Source organism: Uloborus diversus, chromosome 4 (genome assembly GCF_026930045.1).
Source record: "Uloborus diversus isolate 005 chromosome 4, Udiv.v.3.1, whole genome shotgun sequence".
Lineage (NCBI taxonomy): Eukaryota > Metazoa > Arthropoda > Arachnida > Araneae > Uloboridae > Uloborus > Uloborus diversus.
In genome coordinates, this window is record NC_072734.1 from 82,549,799 (window position 1) to 82,576,828 (window position 27,030).

Here is a 27,030-nt window from a genome sequence, read left to right on the forward strand (position 1 = left end):
AGTAACCTCATTTTTCATGTAAAATGCTATCATTTCTTTAAGAACAGAGTAGAAACTGCTAAAAGATACATAATAATGTTTATTCACCCGAAGTATCAGTATTTAATAAAATATAAAACAGTTCACTTACTCTAAATCTCTTACTATGTCTGTGGCACCCCATCTCTTGCGTATTTCTCGCAATTCTGGATGTGCTAATCCTTTGGCAATATTTCGTAGATCACAAATAACATAGGTGCAAAAGAATGTACAAATAATTAAAATGAGATAAACAATAAAACAATTACTACGCTCCATACTTTTCAAAGAGTACATATCCACCTTCGAACGAAAAGAAATAAATGTTAGAAAATAAATATTCTGTATGTCAACTTAAAAGTCGTCTGTCGTGTTCGTTTGCTCATGTGGCAATCTCAGCCTTACCCGCATGCCTCATATTTCCGAGATAAATTTTGAGCTAGCGCTTGTATCCGTTATCGTCTACTTTCTGATAACAGAAGTTGATAAATCTACAAAATATCATATCGAATCAACGAGCACGAATCTTAGGCGAAGACGAAAATGGGTTTCTTTTTAAGTCGCCAATTGCATTTTCGTTTAAAACGGATGTGTTCCTTCTATACAGGGCAACATTTATATATTTAAAAGATTTGACACTAGTTTTTTATAAAAACATTTAAAAAACTTGAGGATAAAATATTTACATTGCACTTTTTTGTAAACATGTTTTATTTGCAATCTTACAATTGGTTTTTAATCTTTAAATGTAAATTTTCTATATTTTTTTCACAATAGTTTTCATTTTATTTTTTGCTTTAAAATTTTTATTGTTTTTTGTTACTTGCTTCAGTAAGTACAATTCGGAACTCTAGCGCTCGAATAGGCTACCTTGCGGTGATTTACAAAACTGCAAATGAAACTAAAACATTGTCACGTTGCGTTCCACGTGTGTCTGTTGACGTAAACACAGGCAGTTTGTTCTGAGTATTTATTAACGCAATCGATGTGTCTTAGTTTGCTTTCAGGTACAGAAATTAATTCGTCCCTTAGTAGTATTCTCGAGCTTCTCAAAATAATGTTTTCATTATTTCCTTAATGATTGGTGAAAGCGAAAATACTGTATTAACAAACTTGGATAACGTTATACAAGGTAAAATTTTTTTATTGTTTTGTATGAATTTGTAAGAAAATGGGGGGTTTTTTAATCTTAATTTAATTAAACTTACCATATTTTACAGAAGCATTTAGTTGGAATGGACAGTATGCAAAATATTTTCTTGAATATATTATCGTAGAACAAAATGAATAACCGAGAAAGAATTTACTTTATTCCTTTTATTCTCAGCTGAAAGGTTTCGCCAAATTTGTTTAGTGTTATAGTTTTAGTATAGTGCGAGCCTTGGCGAGATTTCGCGTTTTTAGTTAAACCATTTTTAATTTTTATCATGAGTGGAATAAAATGGTAGTAAGATTACAGAATTCGATAAAAGAAAGGAAATAATGGTCAATCAACTGAAAAGAAAACTACCACCATATATCCGTGAGAATTTTGTTGATGATTTGCATAACATGACACAATTAAATCGTAACTCAGAAATTAGAAAAATCGAAACAGAAAATTTTTAAATGAACCGATTCGGGAATTCGAGAGAAATAACTCAGCTACAAATGGAAAACAATAAGCGCTAGCCAAGCAAGGCAAAAAAGTATCATCTTCTTTCGATAACAATTTGTAAAGTCATATTGAATTTTCTAGCATTAATGTTATTCTTGTCAGGTCACAATTATTATTTAGTTTTATCAAGAATTGATAAATATCGAATTCAACATCGTGGAAATAGCTGCTTAGAACTACGAACTACGTACTTTGCATTAATCTTTGACGTTTAGTAATGCTTCTTGAATTCTCATTTCTTTCTACGTAGGCCAGAATATCCACAAGACTTTGAAAATTAATTTAAAAAGAATAAAGCGAAAAAATCATACGTACGAACAAAAATCACAACACTTTTAGCTTTTTCTTCGTTACCATGTGCGTTTGTTTTAGTTTTCAAGTCCGCCATTAGACAGTGACTTCAGTGCCCCCTATAGTTCGTTGGAGTTGCGAATTTACAGCGCACAAATTCGCTCGCAACTCCAACAAACTATTCGCAACTCCAGCGCTCGAATACGCTACCTTGCGGTAATTTACATAACTGCCGAAAAAACTAAAACATTGCGTTCCACGTATGTCTGTTGAGTAAACATAGGCAGTTTGTTATGAGGATTTATTAACGCATTCGATGTGTCTTGGATTGCTTTCAGCAATAGAAAGTGTTTTCTTCTTAATGTTATTCTCGAGCTCCTCAAAATAATGTTAGTCTTTATTATTTCCCTCTAAAAAGTGAGTTGACGTTCGTAAATGGCGTGAAATCCTAAACAAAGAAAAACTCTGGATTAACAAACTTCGCATTTGCAAGTTTATTCGAAGCATTTTTTTTTTTTTTTGGAAGAGGATGACTTTATACAAGGTAAATTTTTTTTTTATTGTTTTGTGTGAATTTGTAAGAATATGTTTTATTTTTTATCTTAAGCTCAAAAGAAGGATTGTATTCAGTATTATACGTAGAACGGAATGAAAAATGTTTAACGCTGAGAATTTTCATCGCCAAAATAGTGCGATTATATTTTAGGGTTATAGTTTTAGTATTGTGCAAGCAAAGAACACTTGCTTGGCGGGATTTTGCATGTCAGTTGTAAACCATTTTTATTTTTTTATCATGTGTGGATTAAAATGGTAGAAAGATAACAGAATTCGATAAGTTTAAAGAAATAATGGAAAATCAATTAAAAAGAAAACTACCGCCATGTATCCGTGAGAATTTTATTGATGATGCATGACAGAATTAAATCATAATTCAGAAATTAGAATAATACGAAACCGAATGTAAAACAATTAGCGCTAGCCAAACAAAACAAAGATCTTTCATCTTCCTCTTTTGATAACACTGATAAACAAAGGTTTATTTACATGAAATATTTATAGTGTTCATATGGCTACAATAAAAATGTAGTTTCATCAAGAATTGATAAATTTTGAAATCGACATCGTGGAAATGGCTGCTTACAACTACGAACTACGAAATTTGTATTAATTTCTAATGTTTAGTAATGCTTCTTGAATTCAAATTTCTTTTTACATGGGCCAGAATATCCATAAGACTTTGAAAATTGGTTTAAAAAGAATAAAACAAAAAAGTCATGCATACAAACAAAAATTACTAGGCTTATTGGCATTTTCTGCGCTACGGCGTGCGTTTGTTTTAGTTTTTTCGTCCGCCATTAGACAGTGACTGCAGTGCCCCCTATAGTTCGTTGTAGTTGCGAACAGGGGGCACTGTAGCCACTTTCTAATGGCGGACGAAAAAGGTAAAACAAACGCACGTGGTAAAGAAGAAAATGCTAATAAGCCTAGTAAATTTTGTTCGCATGCATGATTTTTTCGCTTTATTTTTTTTAACTAATTTTCAAAGTCTTGTTGATATTCTGGCCCATGTAGAAAGAAATGAGAATTCAAGAAGCATTACTAAACGTCAAATATTAAAGCAAATTACGTAGTTCGTAGTTCTAAGCAACCATTTCCCCAATGTTGAATTCGATATTTCTCAATTTTTGATGAAACTACATTTTCATTGTGGCCATAACACTGACAAGAATAACAATTAAGGCTAGATAACTTAATTATATGATATTACGAATTATTATCAAAAGAAGAAGATGATAATTCTTGGCCTTGCTTGGCTAGCGCTAATTGTTTTGCATTTGTAGCTGAGTTATTTTTCTCAGATTGCCGAATCGGTAAATTAAAATTTTTTCTGTTTTGTATATTTCTAATTTCTGAATTATGATTTAATTCTGTCATGCTATGCAAATCATCAACAAAATTCCCACGGATATATGGTGGTATTCTTTTCAATTGATCTACCATTATTTATTTTTACTTATCGAATTCTGTTAATCTTTCTACCATTTTATTCCACTCATGATAAAAAATAAAAATGGTTTAACTAAAATGCAGAATCTCGCCAAAGGTCGCACAATACTAAAACTATAACCCTAAACAAATTTGGCGAAACCTTTCAGCTGAGAATAAAAGCAATAAAATAAATTCTTTCTCGGTTGAACATTTTTTCATTTTGTTCTACGATAATATATTCAAAAAAATATTTTGCATACTGTCCATTCCAACTAAATGCTGCTGTAAAATATTGTTAGTTACCTGGTATAACGTTATCCAAGTTTGTTAATCCAGAGTTTTTTTGTGAACGCTTTCACCATTTCTCAATCAACTCACTTTTTAGAAGGAAATAAGGAAAACTAACATTATTTTGAGAAGCTCGATAATACTATTAAGGGACGAAACAATTTCTGTAGCTGAAAGCAATTTAAGACACATCGATTGCGTTAATAATTACTCAGAACAAACTGCCTGTGTTTACGTCAACAGACACACGTGGAACGCAGTGTGGCAATGTTTTAGTTTTTTCGGCAGTTTTATAAATCTCCGCAAGGTAGCGTATTCGAGCGCTGGAGTTGCGAGTAAAACTACTTTTGACTGAAAAAAAAAATTTTATTTCCTAAAACAATAAATGATACTAGGAGAGCAATTTTGACATTGTGAATAAATTTTCATTCAACTTTTAAAAGTTGAAAAGAAACTAACTTGATTCAAAGGAGCTAATTGGCTCAAATAAGCCAAAGGAGGCGTTGCAGTATCGGGCTAATGGCTGCTGAAAGAGGTAAAAGAATGACCCACCCACTTACAACTGAACAATCAGACAACTGTTTTGTTTGCGCCAAATTGCAACGTTTTACTCTTTGATGAATTTCTTAAATGACCGCAAGGTGGCGTATCCAAGCCCTAGAACTAACCGAAAATGGATGTAAATTATGTTCATGAAAGGATTTTAAATTTGGTTCCTGAAAATTCAAAAAATTTTTACATTAGCCTCTATGGTGAGAAAATTAATATTTTTAATCTAAACAAGAAGTTCTGTCTAGAACTAAACGAGCCTACTTTCCCATACACCCATACTACTTTCTAGTACCTGAACAATATTCTCAAAACCAGCTAAAACCGCAAATTGTTTCAAAAATATTTTTTAAATATTTTAAACTGATTTCTAGGAATAAAATATTCCTCACTTATCTTTAAAAAAAACAGCACCTTTTAAACAAAGCAGCTAATACACTTTTTTCCATTAAAAAAATTCTTTAACAGCTTTCGAAACGAAAAAATAATAATTAAAATTAATAAGCTTAATAAAATAAATACATCATATTTAAAAAAAATCGTTTCTTTTTTCCCCTGTTGCCAAAAATAATTTTTAAATGAATTAATGCAATTACCAAAATAAAAAAAAACAATAAAATGTCAACTTAAAGAAATAATTTTCACTGTCAAAAAAAAAAAAAAAAAAAATCGTCTGCTCATATCTTTATGTAGAAGCATAAATGATTTCGAGTTTATCCGCCGAAAACTGAATACCTAAATTAAAACTTTAGCGTGAAAATAAAAACAAGTCATATCAACAATAATTATTTCACAGTCAAAACCATAGCTGCGGAGTCAGAGTCGGAGTCAATCTCATTTTGGGGTAAAGGAGTCGGAGTCGAATATCTAAGAATCGGAGTCAGTCATTTGTCCTCCGTGTATAAATTTTTGCCAAAGTTACGAAGTCAGAGTCGAAGTCGGGGAGTCGGAGTCCGATTAATTATCGGGCACAGGAGTCGAGTCGGAGTCAGGTGCCCCTAAATTGTCGGAGTCTGGAGTTTGTTGTCAAGAAATGTTTCCAACAAAATTTGTTTGAAGTAAATCCGCCTTCAAGTACGGAATCTACAATGACTTTCAGCTTCCCCGTAGGCGCTAATGTTAAGGGATTTGAACTGTTCAAAATTGAACGGAAAATTGTTCAAATCAAAACGATATTTTGTATATACAAGTTTTTCATCAAAAGTTTTTTCCTACAAAGTTTGCTTGAAGCAAATTCGCCTCACAGTTCGGAATTGCCTTGAATTTCCCCGTAGGCGCTAATGTTAAGTCTTTTTGAATTGTTTAAAATTGAACAAAAAATAGTTCAAATCAAAAAGTGAAATATGGGAATGAGGTGTACTCGCCGAGATCTTTCGAACAAAAAAAAGTTTGTTCAAATCGGACTATTCATTCAAAAGTTATTAGGGGGGGACAGACAGACAGACAGACCGACAGACAGACCGACAGACATTTTTCCCCATCTCAATACCCTACTTTCCAATTTTTAATTTTTCAATCTTTATTTAATTATTTTACTTATTTTTGATTTTTTTTTGTTTTTCGCGATATTTTTCAGATGCATTAACCCTTCTTTCATGCTTTTTTCTTCTTTTTCTGACTTTTACTGGGAAAGTAGGCTAAAAACAAATAAAATTTAAAAAAAAAATTTTTAACCTGAAAAATTGTTTTAAAAGAATACATAAATTAATTTGAATTTTGACATTTTGAATTCAAATTATGTATTTCGCAATCACGAGTGTGTGTTTTGAGGCACCTGTGTGTATGTAGGCGTGTGTGTTTGTATTTGTGTGTAAGCGTGTATGTGCAGACGCATGTGTGTATATGTAGGGATGTGTGAATATGTAGGTATGCGTGTGCAGGCATGTGTGTGAATGTGTGTGTTGTGCAGGCTTGTCTGTTTAAAGAATATTTGACGTGAAGCTTAACTCAATGAAAGATTGCTCGTCCATGTTATGGTAATTTGCTTGTCCATGGTAATTTGCTTGCAGAGGAAGGCGGTCCAAAAATGAAATCAAAGGACATCGAAACAATCAAATGAGAAAATAAGCAATTCGTGATTGCTTACAAATCAGATTCCGAATGTATATTTTCAGTTTTTTATTTTCATAAATAGAAAAAAAGTGATCTATACAGTTGTTTTTAGTTGGAAAATACTATTTCCCATAAACTTAAAACTGGCGCAAGTTACAGATTTTATACTTGAATCAAAGTGGAGTGAATTCAAAGCGCAAATGATATCCTTCCTATTTAAAGAATTTTTGAGAATGATTTCTTTTTACTCTAGAATTTTTGCTGTTCTTTTTGGGAACGGAAAGAAAAATATATTGAAAATGCTTTCGTTTTTAGAAAGAATTAGCAGCAAACAATTTCATTTTTGATAAAAATGTTATTTAAATGAAGATTTATTATTTATATTTTTATTTTCATTTATGGTTTTATTACTGAAATGTTAGTTATATGTTCAATTTTAAAAAATAAATCAGTTGGTTATTAAACAGTGTCTTTGTTTCCCCCTCCCCCCCTTTTTTAGCCTACTTTCCCAGTAAAAGTCAGAAAAAGAAGAAAAAAGCATGAAAGAAGGCTTAATGCATAATATCGCGAAAAACAAAAAAAAAAAAAAATCAAAAATAAGTAAAATAATTTCATAAATATTGAAAAATTAAAATTGGAAAGTAGGGTATTGAGATGGGGAAAAATGTCTGTCGGTCTGTCTGTCCTGTCTATCTGTCCTCCACCCCCCCTAATAACTTTTGAATGAATAGTCCGATTCGAACAAACTTTTTTTTGTTCGAAAGATCTCGGCGAGGGCACCTCATTCCCATATTTCACTTTTTGATTTGAACTATTTTTTGTTCAATTTTGAACAGTTCAAAAAAACTTAACATTAGCGCCTACGGGGAAATTCAAGGCAATTCCGAACTGTGAGGTGAATTTGCTTCAAACAAACTTTGTAGGAAAAGGCTTTTGATGAAAAACTTGTATATAAAATATCTTTTTGATTTGAACAATTTTCCGTTCAATTTTGAACAGTTCAAATCCCTTAACATTAGCGCATACGGGGAAACTGAAAGTCAATGTAGATTCCGTATTTGAAGGCGGATTTTTTTCAAACAAATTCTGTTGGAAATAGCTCTTGACGCCAAACTCCAGACTTTGACTCCGAGAATTTAGGGGCACTTGACTCCGACTCCGACTCCTATGCCCGACAATTAATCGGACTCCGGATCCCCGACTTGACTCTGACTTCATAGCTTTGGCAAAAATTTATACACGGAGGACAAATGACTGACTCCGATTCTTAGATATTCGATTCCGAGTCTTTTAACCCAAAATGAGATTGACTCCGACTCCGACTCCACAGCTATGGTTTTGACTGTGAAATAATTATTGTTGATTTGACTTGTTTTTATTTTTACGCTAAAGTTTTAATTTAGGTATTCAGTTTTCGGCGAATAAACTCGAAGTCATTTATGTTTCTACATAAAGATATGCGCAGACGATTTTTTTTTTTTTTTTTTTTTGACAATGGAAATTATTTCTTTAAGTTGAAATTTTATTGTTTTTATTTATTTTGGTAAGTGCATTAATTCATTTGTTTTTGGCAACAGGGGAAAAAGAAACGATTTTTTTTTTTTGATATGATGTATTTGTTTTAATGAGCTTATTAATTTTAAACGTTATTTTTTCGTTTCGAAAGCTGTTAAAGATTTTTTTAATGTAAAAAAGTGTATTAGCTGCTTTGTTTAAAAGTTGTTGCTATTTTTTTTCTTTTAAGCATTTAATTTTTTTAGATGAATGAGGAATATATTTTATTCCTAGAAATCAGCTTAAAGTATTTTAAAAATATGTTTGAAAAAATTTGCGATTTTAGCTATTTTTGAGAATATTGATCAGGTACTAGAAAGTAGTATGGGTATACGGGAAAGTAGGCTCGTCTAGTTCTAGACAGAACTTCTTGTCTTCTTTTTATGAAGTATCAATAGTTAATTTTTTATTATTTATTTATTTCAAACCTAGTCAAATTTAAAATTTTATGATGGGATAAAGTGTTTGTTTTTTTTTTTAATGCTGTTCTTCAATTCGTCTTTCGTGGAATTTTTCGTATTTTTTTCACGAGAGAGGTATGTTTTAGTTTCAAATATCAAATTTAAATGTTAAAAAGATGTGCTTGAAGCAAGATTCCACCTTCGCTATTTGTGAGATTATTGATCAGACTCTAGAAAGTTAATGTTGATGCAGTCGTACTCTCTTATAACGAGTCTTAATTTTACGAAAGCTCGGATTTACCGAAGAAATCAGAAGTAGTTAGTTGATACAATGTTGAGTCTATAGGAGCGTAACTCGCTTTTCAAAGGTTTTGCCTTGAATGAACGTGAACGATTTGTAACCATGGCGACGAACATTTGTTCTCTTAATAAATATAAAAACAACCAGCTGAACTGATTCTCGTTGTCGTGGCAATCTGAAAAATCAGAGCAACATCGACTTTGGTCAAGTGAGGATAATAAGCAATTCGTTATTGCTCAATAAGACAGTTCAAAACTAATTTACTAACTTTTGTGACACTTTACTGAAACAAACAAAGCAAGTATGTTTCGCTTCTAATGATTTTTTTTCCACGAACCCGCCTTTTACGAGCGCTCGGTGGCTCGGTTATAACGAACAAATATCGCGGTCTCTTCGAACTCATTATAAGCAATTTCGACTGCCTGCGGGAAAGTAGGCTCGTTTAGTTTTGAACAGAACTTCCTATTCAATATTACAAGTGTCAGTGTGGGCATTCTTTACTGCATAAATCACTTGTTTTTTATGATTTGTTCTTATACTAAAGTATAACATTTAAAATAGTGCCATTTGTATGTGCTCATTTTGCATGATATTTAGTATCGTTAAAAAATCTGAAAACATAAATAGAACTCAATGCAGAATTATAACTTTTAGAGCATGGAATAACACTGAGCATGGAAATTCGAAATGAAAAAAGGGGGGGGGGGAATATACGTTCCTGAAATAAATAATTAGAAACCATTGCAGAAAACCTTGACTGCAATTTTTGTATCAGAAAATTTTAATCTGTCAAAAACAAATTCAATTTCGTTTTTCTGTCCAGAAATTACGAATGTCGCCTTCGAAATTCTCTTTTAGGTCATAATGCGCCAGTTCTAGCAGCCAAGCAACTTGTCAGACATTAGGTATATAAAATAATTGTTCTTCCTAAATCCTCAGCATTCGAACACGTTTTCGCTAAGCAAACGAGTTGTAGTCACATGATTCTAAAATACACATTTTCCAGCTGCGTATCGTAACTATCAAGTAACGAGCTTCCTCAAAGAATTACGGGAAATGATATGACGTTTATCAAAGAGAAAATAAATGTTTCTATTGACTTATGAGCAGAGTCAGCTAAAAATATAAAGTATCTGCGTAGCAGAGGGAGGGGGGAGGTTGGATTTCAAAAAAGAAACAAAACATTTTTAATCATAAGAAATAAATACATTTTGTAAAAAGTTCGTTGGCTAAAACAAGTTATAAAGCACAAAATTGCAAATAATTGCATGTATATGTTTCGAGGTTACAAGGAACTAATTTTCATGCCAATTATGTGAGTATAGATGCAAAGACCTAAGTTAAATTTTAAAACTAATCTTCTTTCAACAGATATCTTTGCATTCGTGCGCTCACAAATTTTTTGGGAATTATATCTCCACTGCAGATCATGCATCAATGGGACCTTTCTCTTCTTAAGCTGTCTAGTCAAGAAATCAGTAGGATACCCTAATTTCTGAGAACAAAGGAAAAACCTAGCAATTCGCTGCTTCTTGGAAATGCTCTGTTGGGGGAGGGGACAAAAAAAGTGCAATAAATCTGGTAGCAAACGTGTTATTTATGAAGATGAGAGATACCACTATGATCAAGCCCCCCCCCCTCTCCCTTTAATCCCTTAATAGCCCAATTCACACAAGGATTCCAAAACTATATCGTATTTTCGGGCCTAAGCGCCTTGGCGCTTACGCGGAAAAAAAACTTTATAAATTTCCGATGTGGCGGATACAGCAGGTGTGGTGAATACGATATTTTTTTTATTATTATTATTACAGTTTACAACATTTTGCAGAAAATAAATTATTTTGAAAAGAAGAAAAATAAAATGCTTGGAACTTTTCTTCGAAATGATCGGAATAGTGTTCAAAATGTGTTTTGAATAAAAAAATACACAATATTCCTTTTGAATTTCTGGTAGCATTATTAAACATACTCCCCCCCCCCCAAGCAATTAATAATGCAAAAAATTGATGAATTCACAATCGGTGTGTCCCGCCTTTTTCGCACAGTTTAGTTTCTTACTGTAATTTAAGACTTTAATTAAGGGAAGATAATATTAAATTATGCCAGAATGTATTTTATTGCTGCAGTTTTTAGTTAAACGGATTGAACTAAAATCGCAAAAATGTCCAAGTTTTTGAGTATAGATCGAAAAAAATTGCGGAATTTTTATTTCTTTGTAAAGTTCGAATCTCTTGCTTTAAGCATCGTAGTTTGGACTAAAGTGCTGAAATTTAAGCGAGTTTATCCTGTAATTATTTCAAAGTAAGTTCATAATTTTTTTAAACATCCATAAGGCTATCATTCAAAGTTTTTTCATGCGCAATGTCAAAATTTTCGGCAGCGATCCAAGTCCGTGTCTGATGAATAGGAGAAAAGAAGGAAGGATTAACATTTTAGTAATTTTTTAATAAAAGCAAAAAATAGCAGGTGTGAAACTAGAACATTACTCGCGATTATGGCGAGATGCACATGTCCGCAATGAATGTATCCGCACAGCACCACATATTTTCTTACAGCAGCGAATGTATCTGTGTTCGTCTATATTATCTAGCTATGATTACTACGTTTTACATTAGCAATATTAATTTTAAACAAATCTTATTAATATTATATATGCGAAAGTTTGTCTGTATGGATGTATGGATGTTTGTTACTCTTTCACGCAAAAACTACTGAACGGATTTTGATGAAACTTTACAATAATATAGCTTATGCATCAGAACAACACATAGGGTTGTTTTTGTCCTGTTATGGGGGGCAAAACCCCCCATTGAGGGGTAATAATACACAATTTTCATACAAATTCTCTAATATGGTTTATTTTTTATTTTTTATTTATTTTTTATTTATTTTTTTTTTTTGCGGCATCATTTCAATAGCTAAGGCATTTGGCAATTTTTTCAACTGTTGCTGTTTGTGAAGCTAAAGAGTACGCAATACTGTTTCTTGGTTTTCACCATGTAACCAAATATCGCCATTTCTTTGATATTTCTTTCTTTAAATTTGTTAACACGTAAAATTATTCGCCAACTAAATCGAGCAAATCCATAAACAGCATAAAAACTTCCATTAATTTGTCTTTGAGCACAATTTCAAACAATTGCCAAATTTTTACTAGTTATTGGAAACATTTCGGGTAGAAACATTTTATAATCAAAAGAAGTATCTCAGTATTTGGTGACACTATCTCTTCGATGAAAATTAGTAATACACATTTTTACAAAGTAGGGAGGGGGGGGGGCCTCATTTAAGTTATCCCAATACGATTAATTCAAATTTAATAACATTTTAAATCACATAAGGGATTACGGGTGGCTACGTTTTTAAAAAGTTTGTACTTCAATAGCAATATAGAGAAGGTTCGAAAAAAAAAAATAAATAAATCTTTTTAAACAAGTGAAACTTCATGTTTTGGAAATTCCTCAAATTTGTATATGTTTAAGTATCGTTTTTTCGTTTCTAAAAGAGCATTATTTTGTTCTTCATACTTATTGCCATTTTAATTTTATGGGTTAGGAAGAAGCTCTATTTTTAATCACGTCAAAGCGGTGTGTTTTGAGTTGTTTCAGTTACAGCAGAAAACGGATAAAAATAGCGATTGTTTCTCATAATTATTACAGACCCAGGCAACGCCGGGTATTTTTGCTACTTACAATTATCTGGTAACTAAATAAAGTTATGAAATAGAGTCCGCCCCCAAAATTTTTTTTGATAGGAAGAGTGCCACGGAAATATAAGTTCGTTGCTTGAGGCACCTGGGGCCCTGCCTCAACTTCTTCTGGTGTGGTCAACAATCTTCTGGTGTGGTATGATGAAACTTCCTCGGTTGGGGACATGACTTTATTTTGGCGCAGAAGATGGTTGCGTGGATGTACGAGAGATGTAGCTTCCTCTAACGGGAGTACCATAATGGTTAGCCGAAGGCTCTTCAAAGTAAATCTTAATATATATATAAAATGCTAATGTGCGTACGTAAAGACAGGGTTTTCTCTATCACCACCAATTCCAATCAACTCCTGCTTGGGGTGGTAAGCACCCCTTGGTCTCCTAGTGGGAATAAGCTAGTGTGGTCGCTGTGGGTGGAAGTGGGTGGTTGTGGGTGGCAAAAATGTGAAAAAGTATATGTCTGTCCTTTTCTAACTTATGAGAACTACGGAAAAGTTCATAAAATTTTAGGAATAGTCTAGAAAACTCCAGAATGTCTGCAACTTTTACAATCGATCTAGATTGTTCTAGAAGATTCTCAAAATTTCTAGAATGATCTAGAAAGTTCCAAAACATGCGCAAACGCTACAATCGACTAAGAATGTTCTAGAAGGTTCTAGAAATTTCCAGAATGATCTAGAAAGTTCTAAAAGGTTCTAGAATGATCTAGAAATTTCCAAAACGTCTATGAACGTTATAATCGACTTAGAATGTTCTAGAAAGTTCTAGAAATATCCGAAATGATTTAGAACATTCTAAAACGTGGACAACTGCTAAGATCTATTTGTAATCTTCTAGACTGTTCTGGTACTAGAAATTCAGATATTCGATGGTATATAAACCGAAAGTCAGTAACTTTTCGTCAGTTGAATCGTGCTTACAGTCGCGCAAAGATTAATTGAGTCAAGAGTGAACAGTGATCATATAAATTCAAGTGATTTTGACAAGTGAGAACGAACAAACTATTTGATTATTCCAGATTGTTCTGGTACTAGAAATTTCAATATTCGATGGTATATAAACCGAAAGTCAGTGACTTTTTGGTAGCTTTTTCTTCGTGTACCAATCCAGATATGAGTTTTGAGTAATCATATTACACTGTTTATATTTACAATGCCAAGACGAAAGAATTTTCAAAACTTAAACTGGATTCGAAAAGGAGAAAAGTAGCACGTCAAACTGAAACAGGAGAACAAAGAGAACAACGTCTTTCGACTATTCGCAAAGGAGTAAAAAGAATTAAGAGATAATTTAACTGAAGAGGAAAGAGCACATACTAATGAAGAAACAAGATCTCGAGTGAGATCCCTAAGAAATCGTCAATATGCCGATCAACGTGAACTGAAAAATAGAAGAAAAAACGAAAGAATGTCTGCTTTACGCCACCACGAGCTGCTACACGTCAATTAGGCAGTTTAGAACTCCAGGCTTTCATTTACGATCGCAAAAAAACAGTACAGTGAACATCCAAACATTGTCATCGAAAAAATGAATACGATATGTGAATATTGTCGTGCTCAGAAATTTAAAGGCGAAACTGCTGGTATGTGCTGCTCGAGTGGTAAAATCAATTTACCGGCATTAGATGCATCACCACCACAATTACTCGAATATATGACTGAAAAACCACCAGACTCTAATCATTTTCTACAAAATATACGTCGATACAACTTTTGTTTTCAAATGACTTCATTTGGAGCTTCATTAATATGCCATGAAGAAAATTTCAGTCCGGTTTTTAAGGTTCAAGCTCAAATTTATCACCGAGTAGGCTCACTTCTGCCAATGTCCGATGAAACTCCAAAATTTCTTCAAATATATTTTATAGGAGATGAAAAACTTGAAACATATCAACGTGTGTTGCTCTAATATTCTAAGGACTACAAGGAGATATTATTAAAAAATTACAACGTTTACTTCATAATCATAATCAAATAATCAATGTGTTTAACACTTCTTTAGACCAAATGGTAGCAGATAATTATAAGATTGCCATTCGCGCAGAAAAAAAAAACCAGCCGGTCAGCATGAAAGAGGGTTCAATGCACCCCAAACGAACGAAGTTGTCGTTGTGGTTGTTGATAATGAATATAGTCTATTTACTGCATCATATGATTTTCTCGAAAAATCTTAAGACTCTAGCAAATTTCCTCGACAAAGGTATATTTCAATTCAAAATTCAAATATTTTTTCCTCGTGCTAATAAAAGATCAAAGAACATCTAAGGAAACTTACAGGAACGTATCTTAATTACACAATTTTTTAAAAAATTGTAAGTAGAGCGGTCTCCGATACCTCACGTCCCCTGTTACGTCCTACTTTTTCACCTCCCCTGTAAAGGGTTAAACAAAATACTCTATTTTACTTTGCCCCACATGTACTTGACTAATTGTACAAAATATTTTAAATACAAATAACCTTAATATCAAATAAATAAATACTGCGCCGAATACTAGAAAATCTCAATTTTTAAAAAATGTTAATATGACAAGATTTTTATCCTTTCAGGATTACAAAAACAATCTTTGACTTCCACCAAAATATCACTATATGAGTATAAATTTTTGAAAACTGCCTGTATTATCATATGATTTAATCTTTGGTGGTATTTTTTTTCCTGATTGAAATGGACTGTATATGCTACATAGTTAAAATATTACCTGATCGGTACAGTAGAGTAAGCTAAAAGCAGGAGTAAATATTTCACCATTCCACTTTGCCCCACATTCCCCTAACTTGCCAAACAATTTGCAGACTTAGAACGTTCTAAAAGTCAAGAGGTCGTATAAAGACATGTTAGCACTTTTCAGTAAATTGCCACCCTTAAACCATGGCTAAGGGTTACAGAACCCGCAGCATGGTGAGGTTCAACTCAAAAATTGAAGGCAAAGCTTGGTTATATTAAGCAGTAAGTTATCGCCCCTAAACCAGGGCTAAAGGCAGAGCGCAGAAGCTCTCGCTAGTGAAATAAATTTACTTTATTTTACAGTTTGTTGCAGTGGTTGGAAGTAGCGCATTACAAGTAGCGACGCTACTGTAATAGCTACATTTTTTATTAGTTTGTAGTGTAGCGCACTACTTTTTTAAAAAAGTAGTGTAGTGAGTAGTTAACTACAAAAAACTAGTAGTTTGTAGCGACTTCTGGAAACTACTTCTAAATAAACTGAAAAAAAAAATCAAGGTTCAAACGAATTTGACTGGCGCAAATTTTACACAAGTACATCAACGGATATAATGAGAAATAAGACTCATAAAAATACGAGTTGACCTCGGGCATTTCATTTTGACGCCATACGTTCTATCTGTTTGACGCCATTAGTTTGTTTGCCATCGTAATTTTCATATTTCACCAATATTTATATTGAAAAAGCACTTATTTTTGCGAAAATGAAGATGTCGGTGATTTCGTGAGTTGAAAATTTTGTGAATTTTATATAAACAGACCGAAGATTGAAAAATAAAAATATTTTAGCGAGGCTTAAATTTTCGACAGTATTCTCCAAATAAAAAGAAGCTACTGAAAATGTTGTAGCAAAGGGAAAAATTGAACTGTTCCGGAGGACTTGTATTAAATACAAGCATTACAAGAGTATGATAACGAACATTTTTCTTTGTGTCTTCTGATGAGCGAATTTATCAATATTTTTCTGTTCAATCCTCTTACCCCCCCCCCCCCCCCCCCCCAAAAAAAAATCGAAAGTTGATTTTTTAAGTCGCACACTCTTATATTTTATGTTTTTACGTCAAAAAAAAAAGAAAGAAAAAATCATATAATTTGAACAACGGCAACAAGTGCCGATTATGTCTGAAAAGTGTGAACCAGCACTTGTAATGCTAGGCTAAATTAAAAGAAAATGTTTTTGTAGAAACTCAAAATTTCTGTTGATAAAACGTTGCTCCTATAACCCACATATGCACAACAAAAACATTCATTCAAATTAAAAACCATTTAGATATCCCACACGACGTGGCCTAACATTTATAATTTTATTCAAAAAATTAAATTTTTGATACACATTTTCAGAAATGTAAGATTTTACGAAATTATGAAGCTGAAAAATATAAACAGTAAAGTATAGAAAAGTAGGTAATTAGCATTAAAGAGAAATTCTTGTTTTCCTGCGATTTTTAAGTCTCCCACATAGTACTCAGAGATATGGTTTTTTTTTTCAGGTTGAGTCAAATTTTTCATTTAAAATATATTATTTTTTTATTATTAATCGTTAGTAATTGTTGATCTGTAAATGTGTTCGCCTATAATTTTTGAACTTGATACTCTATTTAAATTTATATGTAATTTTTTAAAAGATAACTAAAAAAAATCAATTTTTTAAATAAAATTATCAATTTTAGGTCAAGTGTGGCATATCTAAATGCTTTTTAATTTGAATAAATGGTCTTGTGGTACATATGGGGTGTTGGGTACAGGAGAAACGTTTTATTAACAGAAATTTCGAGTTTCTAAAATTTTTTTTTTTTTTTTTTCCGATTTGGCCTAGAATCTAGAATACAGGTACTGTTTTATTACTTTTTCAGGTGCAAATCGGCTCGGGTTGCCATTGTAAAAATTATATGAAACTTTTTTTTCACGATTGTTTTGACACAAAGAGGAAAAATGCAAGAGGGTATGCGTCTTGAAAAATTGACTTTCATTTTTTTGAGGGACAACCTATTGTGTATGCTTTTTATTTACTTATTTTTTTTGGAAAGCAGCGAAGTGGACGAAACTGCAGTCGTTGGACGTGATAACTGGCCTGAAGGTATGTGTTGCATTTGTAGGAGGGGGGATCGAATCTTACCATCCCACCCTTACTCCAATTGTACCTTCTCTTCTTTGTGTAGTAGTTTTTTTTAATGCATTGTTTACATGTATTCCATATTACATGCAACGAAAATATATTGCAGGTAACGGAAAGCCTAGGGGTATGTTGGACTGCCACCGCAAACGGTGTCCCTATATAAAAACTTTCATATAGGGACTCTAGGTGGCTTCGGTGCGACCGGCGCCTGTTTCCGAATGTAGCCTAAATGAATCACAGATTTTCGAATGGCAACATGCTGCAATGTTTACAACTATTGTTTTTTAAATGACATTTTTTTAGCACATGGAGTGTATTAGGTGAGGTGAATGAATATTGTCTTTGATGAATTCTATATTCTATCGATTATTTTTATTTGTATATCGGATGATATTTCTACATACCCTGTAAAAGTTGTTGTAGTTTATTTCTACTAGTGAAAAAGTTGTCGATATTTTTTCCAGAAACCCTTTAAACTATCCGTTAAAAAAGTCATTTTCTTATTTCAGTGCTTAACCAAACCATTTAAAGCATGTATTTCTGTTTCCTACATGAAATGTGTTTTTATTAATTACTCACATAACCTAATTAAAATTAAGTTATAGTAAAATGAATTTTGTATTTTTATTTCACATCAACGTAAGAATTGCTTGTAAAACAATGAATGAGTGTTTTGTTTAAGATGCAATATTTCTCAATCCAATTTTTATTTTGAATGACAGTTTTGTCTTTGTATTGAAATATTGATTTTATCAACAATCAAGCTTGAAGTAATAATGCTAACAGAGGTAATAGAAACTCTTAATTAACTTTACATGAAAGCAAGTATCTGACACATAATTTTCGTATGAATCACCTAAAACAACAATTCTCAGTTGGTGGTCCTGTGAACCATTATCCCAGAAATTTTAAATGGTACTCAGAAATTTTTGCTAATTCATTTTTATTATTATTTTTTTTTTAATGTATTGATGTCTTATGCCTTTTTTGTGCGAATTTTGCGATTAATTTTAATTCTATGGTATTGATACAATAATTATTTAACTTTACTTTTAAATGTTTATTGTGACAGTTCTTAAAAACAAAATTTACTTTCCCCTGTTTTAAGGGCCATTGGGGGGGGGGGCCTCATTGTTTTGAACTGATTGCTAGTCAGAAGTTTTTTTCAAAAAAGAAATACCTTGCTGGGGGTCCACAATTTTTTTAAAAAAAGTTTCACCCGTCCTTGGGTCTATAGAGATATAGCAACGCTGACTTAGAAGCCAAAGTATTACAGTCGTCCCTCGCTACTTCGCGCTTCGACTTTCGCGGCTTCACTACATCGCGTTTTTTTCCCCCCGTTTTTTTTTTTCTTTTTTTTTTTTTGTTTTCAAATATAGTAATTAGCCTTTTTTTTATGCAAGTGTAAACTTTTTCCTACAAAAGAATAACAGAGTATGTCTTTTAAGTAAGATAAGCTCTTCTGAGGGGCTGTAGGTTGAGGGAGTGAAGGTATAAAATCGCCGAAGAAAGTATAGGGAATCACTATCTCAGTTTTACTGTTAAACACTAACTGGAAAGTAAAAATCACTGTACTATTACTAGAGGATAAACACATCTGTTCAATGGTGTTCAACAATGTACTAGCTTTTTAAGTTGTATACGTATGACGGGGCACATACGATCACTAACTGGCAATTAATTCGCTATCGAACAAGTTAAGCTATTTTCGTAGATTAGTAGTGTACGTCTAATGTATTTCCTTTTATCATATTTTGTGCAATATATTCAATAATAAAAATGTAATGGTGACAAAGGGTGCTGTTTCATGTCTAGGGGCTCTAACTATGTTAAAAACCTATTTAAATTGTCTTAAGTAAGTTTTAAGCACTCTAATTAGGAAAATATTGGGTTTATAAGTACAGAATCCTACTTTGCGGAAATTCAGTTACCGCGGTAAAGTCTGGAATGAATTAACCACGATAAACAAGGGTTGACTGTATGTGCCAAAATTCAAAATTTGTAGAATAATTCAAATGGTTGGAAAAACTCTAACCTGGCTTAATAAAATCATATTTTTCCCACAAATAACATCATTTAAAATCTCGTTTTCACCCTTGAATCTTTGAGTTAATCTTCTGTTTTGTCATTTTATAAAGTTGGCAGGTCTGCTGTGCACAACCAAAGTAGGGTGGATGTTTATATTGGGAACGTTTGGAAAAAATTGTCTTTCTGGTGTTGGAGGGATCAGGTTGCTTCTATTCTGAACCGCTTTCAAATACCTCAGATCAAAATTTTGTACAAAGCTTGGTAAAATGCGCAAAAAGACTCGAAACATAATGCCTACGCTGAGTTGCTGCTATTGGTCGATCAGCTGTTTTTGAGCAACATTATCTGTTGAAGAAGGTAGGGAAAGAGTAGAAAATGACAACCGTTCTGGAATCCATTCAACCAATAACACCTACAAAAAATGCCGTGAGCGAAAAAATATACTGAATATTGATCATAGGATGAGTATCAGAATGATTGCTGATGAATTGAACATTCCTCAAACCCAAGTTTTAGAAAACATGACAGAAAACTTAGCCAGGAGAAGAGTGCACTAAGTTATACCGCGAGTGTTCTCAGGGGAGCAAAAGACAAACTGGAAAGCAATCTGAGTTTTTATCCACTGTAATTCAGTTTTTATATAGTTCCAGGCACTCTTGGAGGCATGGGCATCGCCGCGGGGGGGGTGGGGGGGGGGGGGGGGGGGGGTCCAAGGGTCTGGACACCCTCAATAATTGAAGATTGGACCCCTTTAATAAATGGGAAGATAAAACCCAATGTTTGTTGGGTGGAAATTATTATTGCTTTTATTACAGAAAAGAATCATTTTACAATTACAGAAGACATAATTTACTATGTAACAAAAATAAAATAAACTTTTGAAAAATTAAATCGATGCTACAGGAAGATTCAAACAAGACTTGACAACCGAGCGTGCGTAATGCGTGGGAATTGTAACCAACACGCCATCTGGCGAGAGAATCTAAATAGAAAACGATGGCAATTGCCCCTTGTTCGGCGTGTTAAACTTTTAAGCAAAGGGGAAAAAATGTCATTCGTGTATTTTAACTTATTGAATGAAAGTGAAAAGCTCTAAAGCTGTTATAGTTATAGAAACTCTTGTTTAACCGTTAATCTTTCTGATAAATCTGAAAAAGGCATCATGAGAAAACTTGTCTTGTCACTCATACTACTTACGATCATCCTAGTCATCCAAGTGTGACAATGTGAGATACGAAAATATTTTGCTTCGTAAACCACTCGGGGGAAACTGATCCTGAGTAGTATATATTGTTAAATTTACTAGGATCTGCTATGAAGCAAGTATATTCTAGCTACATTTTTAAAAGTAACTGCCTGGAGGTGTATAAAAACTGGAAAACTCATTGGTAGCAGTGTATAGATGTAGAAGGGCACTACTTTAAAAAATTTTAACTGTTTGTACTATTATTGAATTTTGTTGTTTGCAACTGAAAAGTAATTGAAATATTTTGCTTTTATATTTAGATATGCTCCCAACTTACCAGTTTTGGGTAAAACTAAGGAAACACTTTTGCTTCTTTTCTTACTGCCGGTTGAGTTCCTTAGCTTCAAAGTATGACGTAATTGTTGTTGGTGGAGGTCATGCGGGAACTGAGGCTGCAGCTGCTTCCTCACGAATGGGTTGCAAAACTCTACTTATTACTCACAAAATAAGTACAATAGGTAACTTAGTACAATGATTTTTTTTTTTTTTTTGTTATTTCATGTCCGTTTCTTTTTAAGAAATTTCAACTTGCAGCTGTGTTTTGTTTTACTTTTTATCAGTTTGTAGCTTGATTTGGTTATTTCTGTGAAGATCAACCTGTTTATTACCAAGATTTAGCCAAAGTTCTTCAATGAAAATAAGAGTAAAAGCTGTAGAAGCATTCTAAAATATATTAAGTATATGATATGAGATTTTCATTTCTTTGTAGAGGCCACCACATGCTTCATTGACAGTTGTAAACTAAATTTTGTTAGTTTTTGAGTTGTTAATGCTCAAAATAGAACAAAATGTTTCTGATGTGAATTATGAAATTTGTTAAAATTCTTTTTAAAAAGAACAATGAATTTACCTCTTAGATAAGGCTTCATTTTCGTCATAAGTATCAAGCTCATACTGTAACTTTTTCTGAATTTCTTCCTATTTTCTTTCTATGAATTAAGTTGAATATAATACATCAAATGAGATTGTTTCATCATACGACAATCTGCACAGATCGTTTGTTTGAGACGTAAGTAAATAATAACGTAAATTCAATCAATCTACTTGCAATTTATGCCACATTTTTTTCATGGAAGTTCTTTTCTTTTCTTTTCTATGTATTTTTAAAATATTAAGTTTAAGTACAAAGACAAAAACATCTTGTCTTCTTTTTTGAGTTATTTTGTCCTTTCCCTTTTTGTAAAAAATGATTGTAGAGTAGTATTATGGAGCCCTAAAAATTTTTATATCTAGATAGCCTAAACCTTTGTGTTGCTCGTAGATCTCTTTATCTTTAAAAACTTATGTACAAGAGCATATGGGGGATAAATACACATTAAGAAAAAAAGCTTTTTCATTTTAACTTTCTTGTAGAATCAAAGATAATTCTGCTTTTTCCCTATTGTTTTAGCCAAGAGTTTTTACTACTTTTATTTGTTTGAACTGTTTTTTTATGATAAAAATGCTATAAACATAGATTTTTTTTTTTTTCATATTTTGTTATGTTACTTAAAGAAAGAAAACAACAAAAACTAATTGCATTAAAGAAAAATCATGTAAATAGAGTAAATTAGCATACATTTGGAAAACACTGGATAATTATCAGCACAGCTAATTTTTAAACAATCAAATTTCATATTAATGGCATTTTGCTGAATTTCTTCTTATTCAATTACAGGTGAAATGTCTTGCAACCCATCTTTTGGTGGCATCGGAAAAGGGCACTTGATGAAAGAAATTGATGCACTGGATGGTGTTTGTAGTCGCATTTGTGGTAATTTTTTCTTGATTTCCTTTAAACTCTACGTTGATTGTTATTGATTTTTTTTTTTTAACTTTTAACTGACAAAACAAAATAATGCTTTTTGAGTTTTCCCCATACATAGCCAGTGGTAACCATAAATGTATGGCAAAACATATTTTGATATATTTTTATGAGCACGCATTTTAATTTATGTACTACTTAGATAAGCAATATTTCTTGTGATAAATGTTTGAAAATTCTTTGGAATTATAATAATGCTATGCCTAGTTATTAAGCATGAGCGCCCATATGAAAGGGGGAGCTCAAATAGTTTCCCTGTGGTTTAGCTGGATATTTTCCATGTGGAAATCAATTTCAGGGCAGATTAGAATCATTAAAATTTGATATTTTTAATAACTTATTCATTAATGGCTGGAGAAGACATGCTTTTACATTTTTGCAAAGAAAAAAGAACTTAAAGGAAGGAAGTTCTAATTTCAAAGGGAGGGGGGCTTGAGCCCCCCTTGCCCCCCTATATGGGTGCCCATGGTCTGATGTAAAGTTCTATTTTACACCATTATGTTTTTTTTTAATAATTTCACTTTCTAGTAAAAATTCAATCATGTTTGTGCATTTATATCACTAGCATCAAATTAAAAAAGAAAAAATAATTTTAAATCATCTTGCATTGTAAATGTCAAGAAATAAGGGAAATTTACGCTAAATAAATGACATGATATGTGAATTAAATGCATTTTTGTCAATATACCATGTGAAGATGCAAATATTTCTTTCTAAACTGAATACCAATTTTTTTCTGTATACTTGTAGCATGCATTTCGTTTTCGAAAATCATTCTGTATAATTCAAGTTTTGCTAAGTCAGTTGGTGTTAGACATTTTATTATTGTTGAGGGCACATCAAATGCTCTCTATTGTAACAATGCTTAGCAAGTAGATCATTTTTTAAAGTTGTGGAAACAAAGTTGAGCTTTTATTTATTTATTCACAAGATTTGCTGTTGATTTATATAACCTTCGAAAACAATTTGTATAAACATAAAATTTTATTTTAAAATAATTTCAACGATTTAAAACTAAAAGGCTAAAAACTGAAATTTCACTAAAAAAGGAAAATTAACCTGATTAAATTTGCCATTTGATGAAACATATCTATTTTCAAGGCCGTGTCAAGACTGAAGTCATTGTTATATCCATTTTTTGGAATGACCCCTGTGTCATTATATACAATAACTATTGTAGTTACTCTTAAAAATTAGGAGGATAACACATTACATTAGGTAACATTAACATTAGGTATGTTTCAGATGTTTTTTTTCAAAAACTATGAATTTCAAATATGTTCAAAAAGCAGGGACAAGTGATTTGACATTGGGACATAAAAAAATCCAAACTAATTAAAAAAATATAAAATAAAATAAAATATTTAAATGTGAATAAAGTAATTTAAAATTAAAATATTTAAAAAAAATCTCAAATATACAATGAAAATTATTATTATATAGTATTTTTTTAACTGCCCGGCTCCCAAAAGGCATTTAGGTCATTTAATGTTATTTTCACAATGCTTTAGCATTTTTCATAGTTTGTGACTGTACTGAAAGATCATGTGCTCTCCATATAATAATTTTTTGTTCCCTATGTATTAGGCATATGATTTACAATGACAAAGAAATATTTACATTACTGCATAATATTTTACAGTTCGAATTCTACAACTGATATTATTAAATTATTTTTATGTGTATGTATACTTATTATTATTGTTTGCAGATAAGTCAGGCATTCATTATAAAATGCTAAACAAGGCCAAAGGACCTGCTGTTTGGGTGCGTGTTTATTTAATATTATACCAGTTATTTGACCTTAGTTTATTTTTTCAGTATTGTTTCCCTTTTCCAAACTAATGTCCCTAAATTGTATTTTGTGTTGAAATATCCTTTTCTTGTAATTGTTACTGCTTTATGTGTTTTTAAAAATGAACAATTTACGGATTAGTTACATTCTGATTTAGTAGATATTATAGTGTGGATCTGGTAAAAAGATGCATTTCCTTGGATGCACTCACTTATGTTTGGGTTGTGAAAGAGATGGAGTTCTTAGATTGGCACAACGCCAATAATCCTTATTGACATCGCAAAGTGATTGTTTGAAAGAAAAAAAAAAGAAAAAAACTCTGCTTTCCTCACCCTCGTCCTTTTTTTTAACAAATGGAATAATTTAAGCTTCATTATCATGGCTAAGCTGTAAATGTACTACTAATCAACTCTCTATTAAGTTTATAAAACTGATAGTACCATAAATATTGTTAAAATATTTTGGGATTCAACTTAAAAAGTAAAAAAATATTTAGAAGTGTTATTCAAGCAGTGTCATTAAGTAGCAAACTGATGCATATCCAAATCATTTCTTATCTTATGTTATCAACTATTGTTAGGATTATAATTCAAGGTTGCCCACCTTCTCCAAGGATTGTGGCACAATCTCCTCAAATGCTACTCAGCCCTCCAAAAATGAGACCCCACCCCCAAAAGAGGATCAAAATCCTTCTAAAATTTTAATTCCACATGGCTACCCCCCTCCCCTTCTCGTCGGCATCTGTGTATAATTTTATGTTGATATAATATTTTTTTTTGGTATTGTCAAGTTCAAAAAAGTATATCATAATTTTCAGCATATCATGTTTTTCAATTTCTTTAATATAATTCTATAGTATTTACACACTTTTTTTTACTAATTTTCAATGCACTAAACTTTTCAAAATTTGCGGAAATTTTTTTTGAGTTTTTGTGAGTTCATATATTTTTGAATGCAGTGAAAATATGTTAAGCTTAAGTTGTACAGAGGAAAGAAGTTCTGAAAATTTGACCTCTCGAAATCATTAAGGTAATTTTTAATGTGATGAGTTAATATTTTTTACACTGAAACTGATGTCAAAGAAAGCTGCAAGTTCTTTTCTAAATGAATCGAAAATATTCGACATTTGTACGGCTATGATTAAACAAACTGCTATGGAACTTAATTCCGTTAGATCTGAATTTTTCTTATTGGCTGCACATAGGGCTGGGCGATGCATCAATGCATCGCCAAAAACCGGTGCACATCCCACATTGTTAAACCTGTTTGGAATTTTTATCTAACCCAATGCATCACTACTACTCCAATGTACAGACACCGGTCCATGGTTTCAACAATTTTTAATGCTAATTTTTTCACATAAATATTAAATTAACAGTGTGTCAATACTATCTTACTTAACAGTGAAGGTGCAAAGAGTCTCTTTCAAGATGCATCTCTCTCAAAATATGAAATAAATGCACATATGTTTTTAGTTATTGATGAAAGATGTATTGATTGACTAGTAAGTTTATCATGTAGTCACTTGCCAGAAAAAAAAGCAATATTTTAAAAGCAAAATAGCAACAAAAAAATGCAGACATGTATTTTGGTGTTACAAGCAGTGGAGCAAAGGTGTCACACGTGGTGATAACTCGTAGTTTCACCCCCTTCCCTCCAAAAAAAGAAAAAAAAACTTTAAATGTTTTATGTAAATATGAAATTTAGACAATTTTCAGAAACAATTCATTCCTATTTTTGTGGTGCAACAAAAGTTTGGAAGACAAATATAAACTGCAAATCCATTATATGCAAAATTTGGCTTGGACGCCATATGTAACTTACCCCTCCCCCTGCAATATTGAGCCCTCTATTTTTGTTAAGTTTGTTACATTAAATATAATTTAAGATATATTGGTAGACATTTTCAGAGTTAAAGAATTAATTTTTTTATAAACTATGAATCTCCTATTCGGGTCTACCGGTGCAGAGCCCCCCCCCCCTAATCCGCTACTAGTTACAAGGAACCCTTATGCAAGAATACGTGAGTTTTTGAATGGAATCATGACTTTGCATCCATTTCCTCACATGTTTTTGCATTGAGAAAACAGGCTCATTGTAATCTCAAAACTTTGTTTTCAATATTTTTCACTAACTTGTGCTTCTAGCGTTGTTTTATAATATAAATTATTTCTTCCTGGTGCTAGAGTCTGTTAATTCGTTTCGTATCTGGCATAATATACAATTTTTTACCTTGTATATGTTATGTGAAATTTTAGCAAACAAGTTTAAAAAAACATCTTAATACATTGCAATGTAAGGTTGGTGATGCATCACAATGTAGAAATTTCTACATTGAGCAGCCCTAGCTACACTGTCTACCTCAAATTTTTTTTCTAATGAACTTGACCAAGGCGCCCAAATAGAGGGGCAAGGGGGGGGGGGGCTCCACCCCCCTAGAAATAAAAACTTCTTTGTTTTTAGTGCTTTTTTTCTTTGCAAAAATGTATAAAAATTTCTTTTCTAGCCATTAAT

General features: G+C 32.2%; 1 protein-coding gene across 4 annotated transcripts in view; it reads left to right on the forward strand.

Annotated features, from left to right (window-relative positions):
- LOC129220134 (protein MTO1 homolog, mitochondrial-like) overlaps positions 1 to 27,030 on the forward strand; it is a 114,300-nt gene that overhangs the window by 14,958 nt on the left and 72,312 nt on the right. For 2 of the 4 annotated variants that reach the window (XM_054854480.1, XM_054854482.1), the window contains exons 1-4: positions 17,920 to 17,963; positions 21,178 to 21,375; positions 22,575 to 22,670; positions 24,433 to 24,488. In XM_054854480.1, the coding sequence (XP_054710455.1) occupies positions 21,180 to 21,375; positions 22,575 to 22,670; positions 24,433 to 24,488 (348 nt within the window). In that variant the 5' untranslated portion in view covers positions 17,920 to 17,963; positions 21,178 to 21,179. Of the gene's footprint in view, positions 1 to 17,919; positions 17,964 to 21,177; positions 21,376 to 22,574; positions 22,671 to 24,432; positions 24,489 to 27,030 lie in introns of those variants that run through there. The other 2 variants (XM_054854481.1, XM_054854483.1) reach the window with 2 other exon arrangements.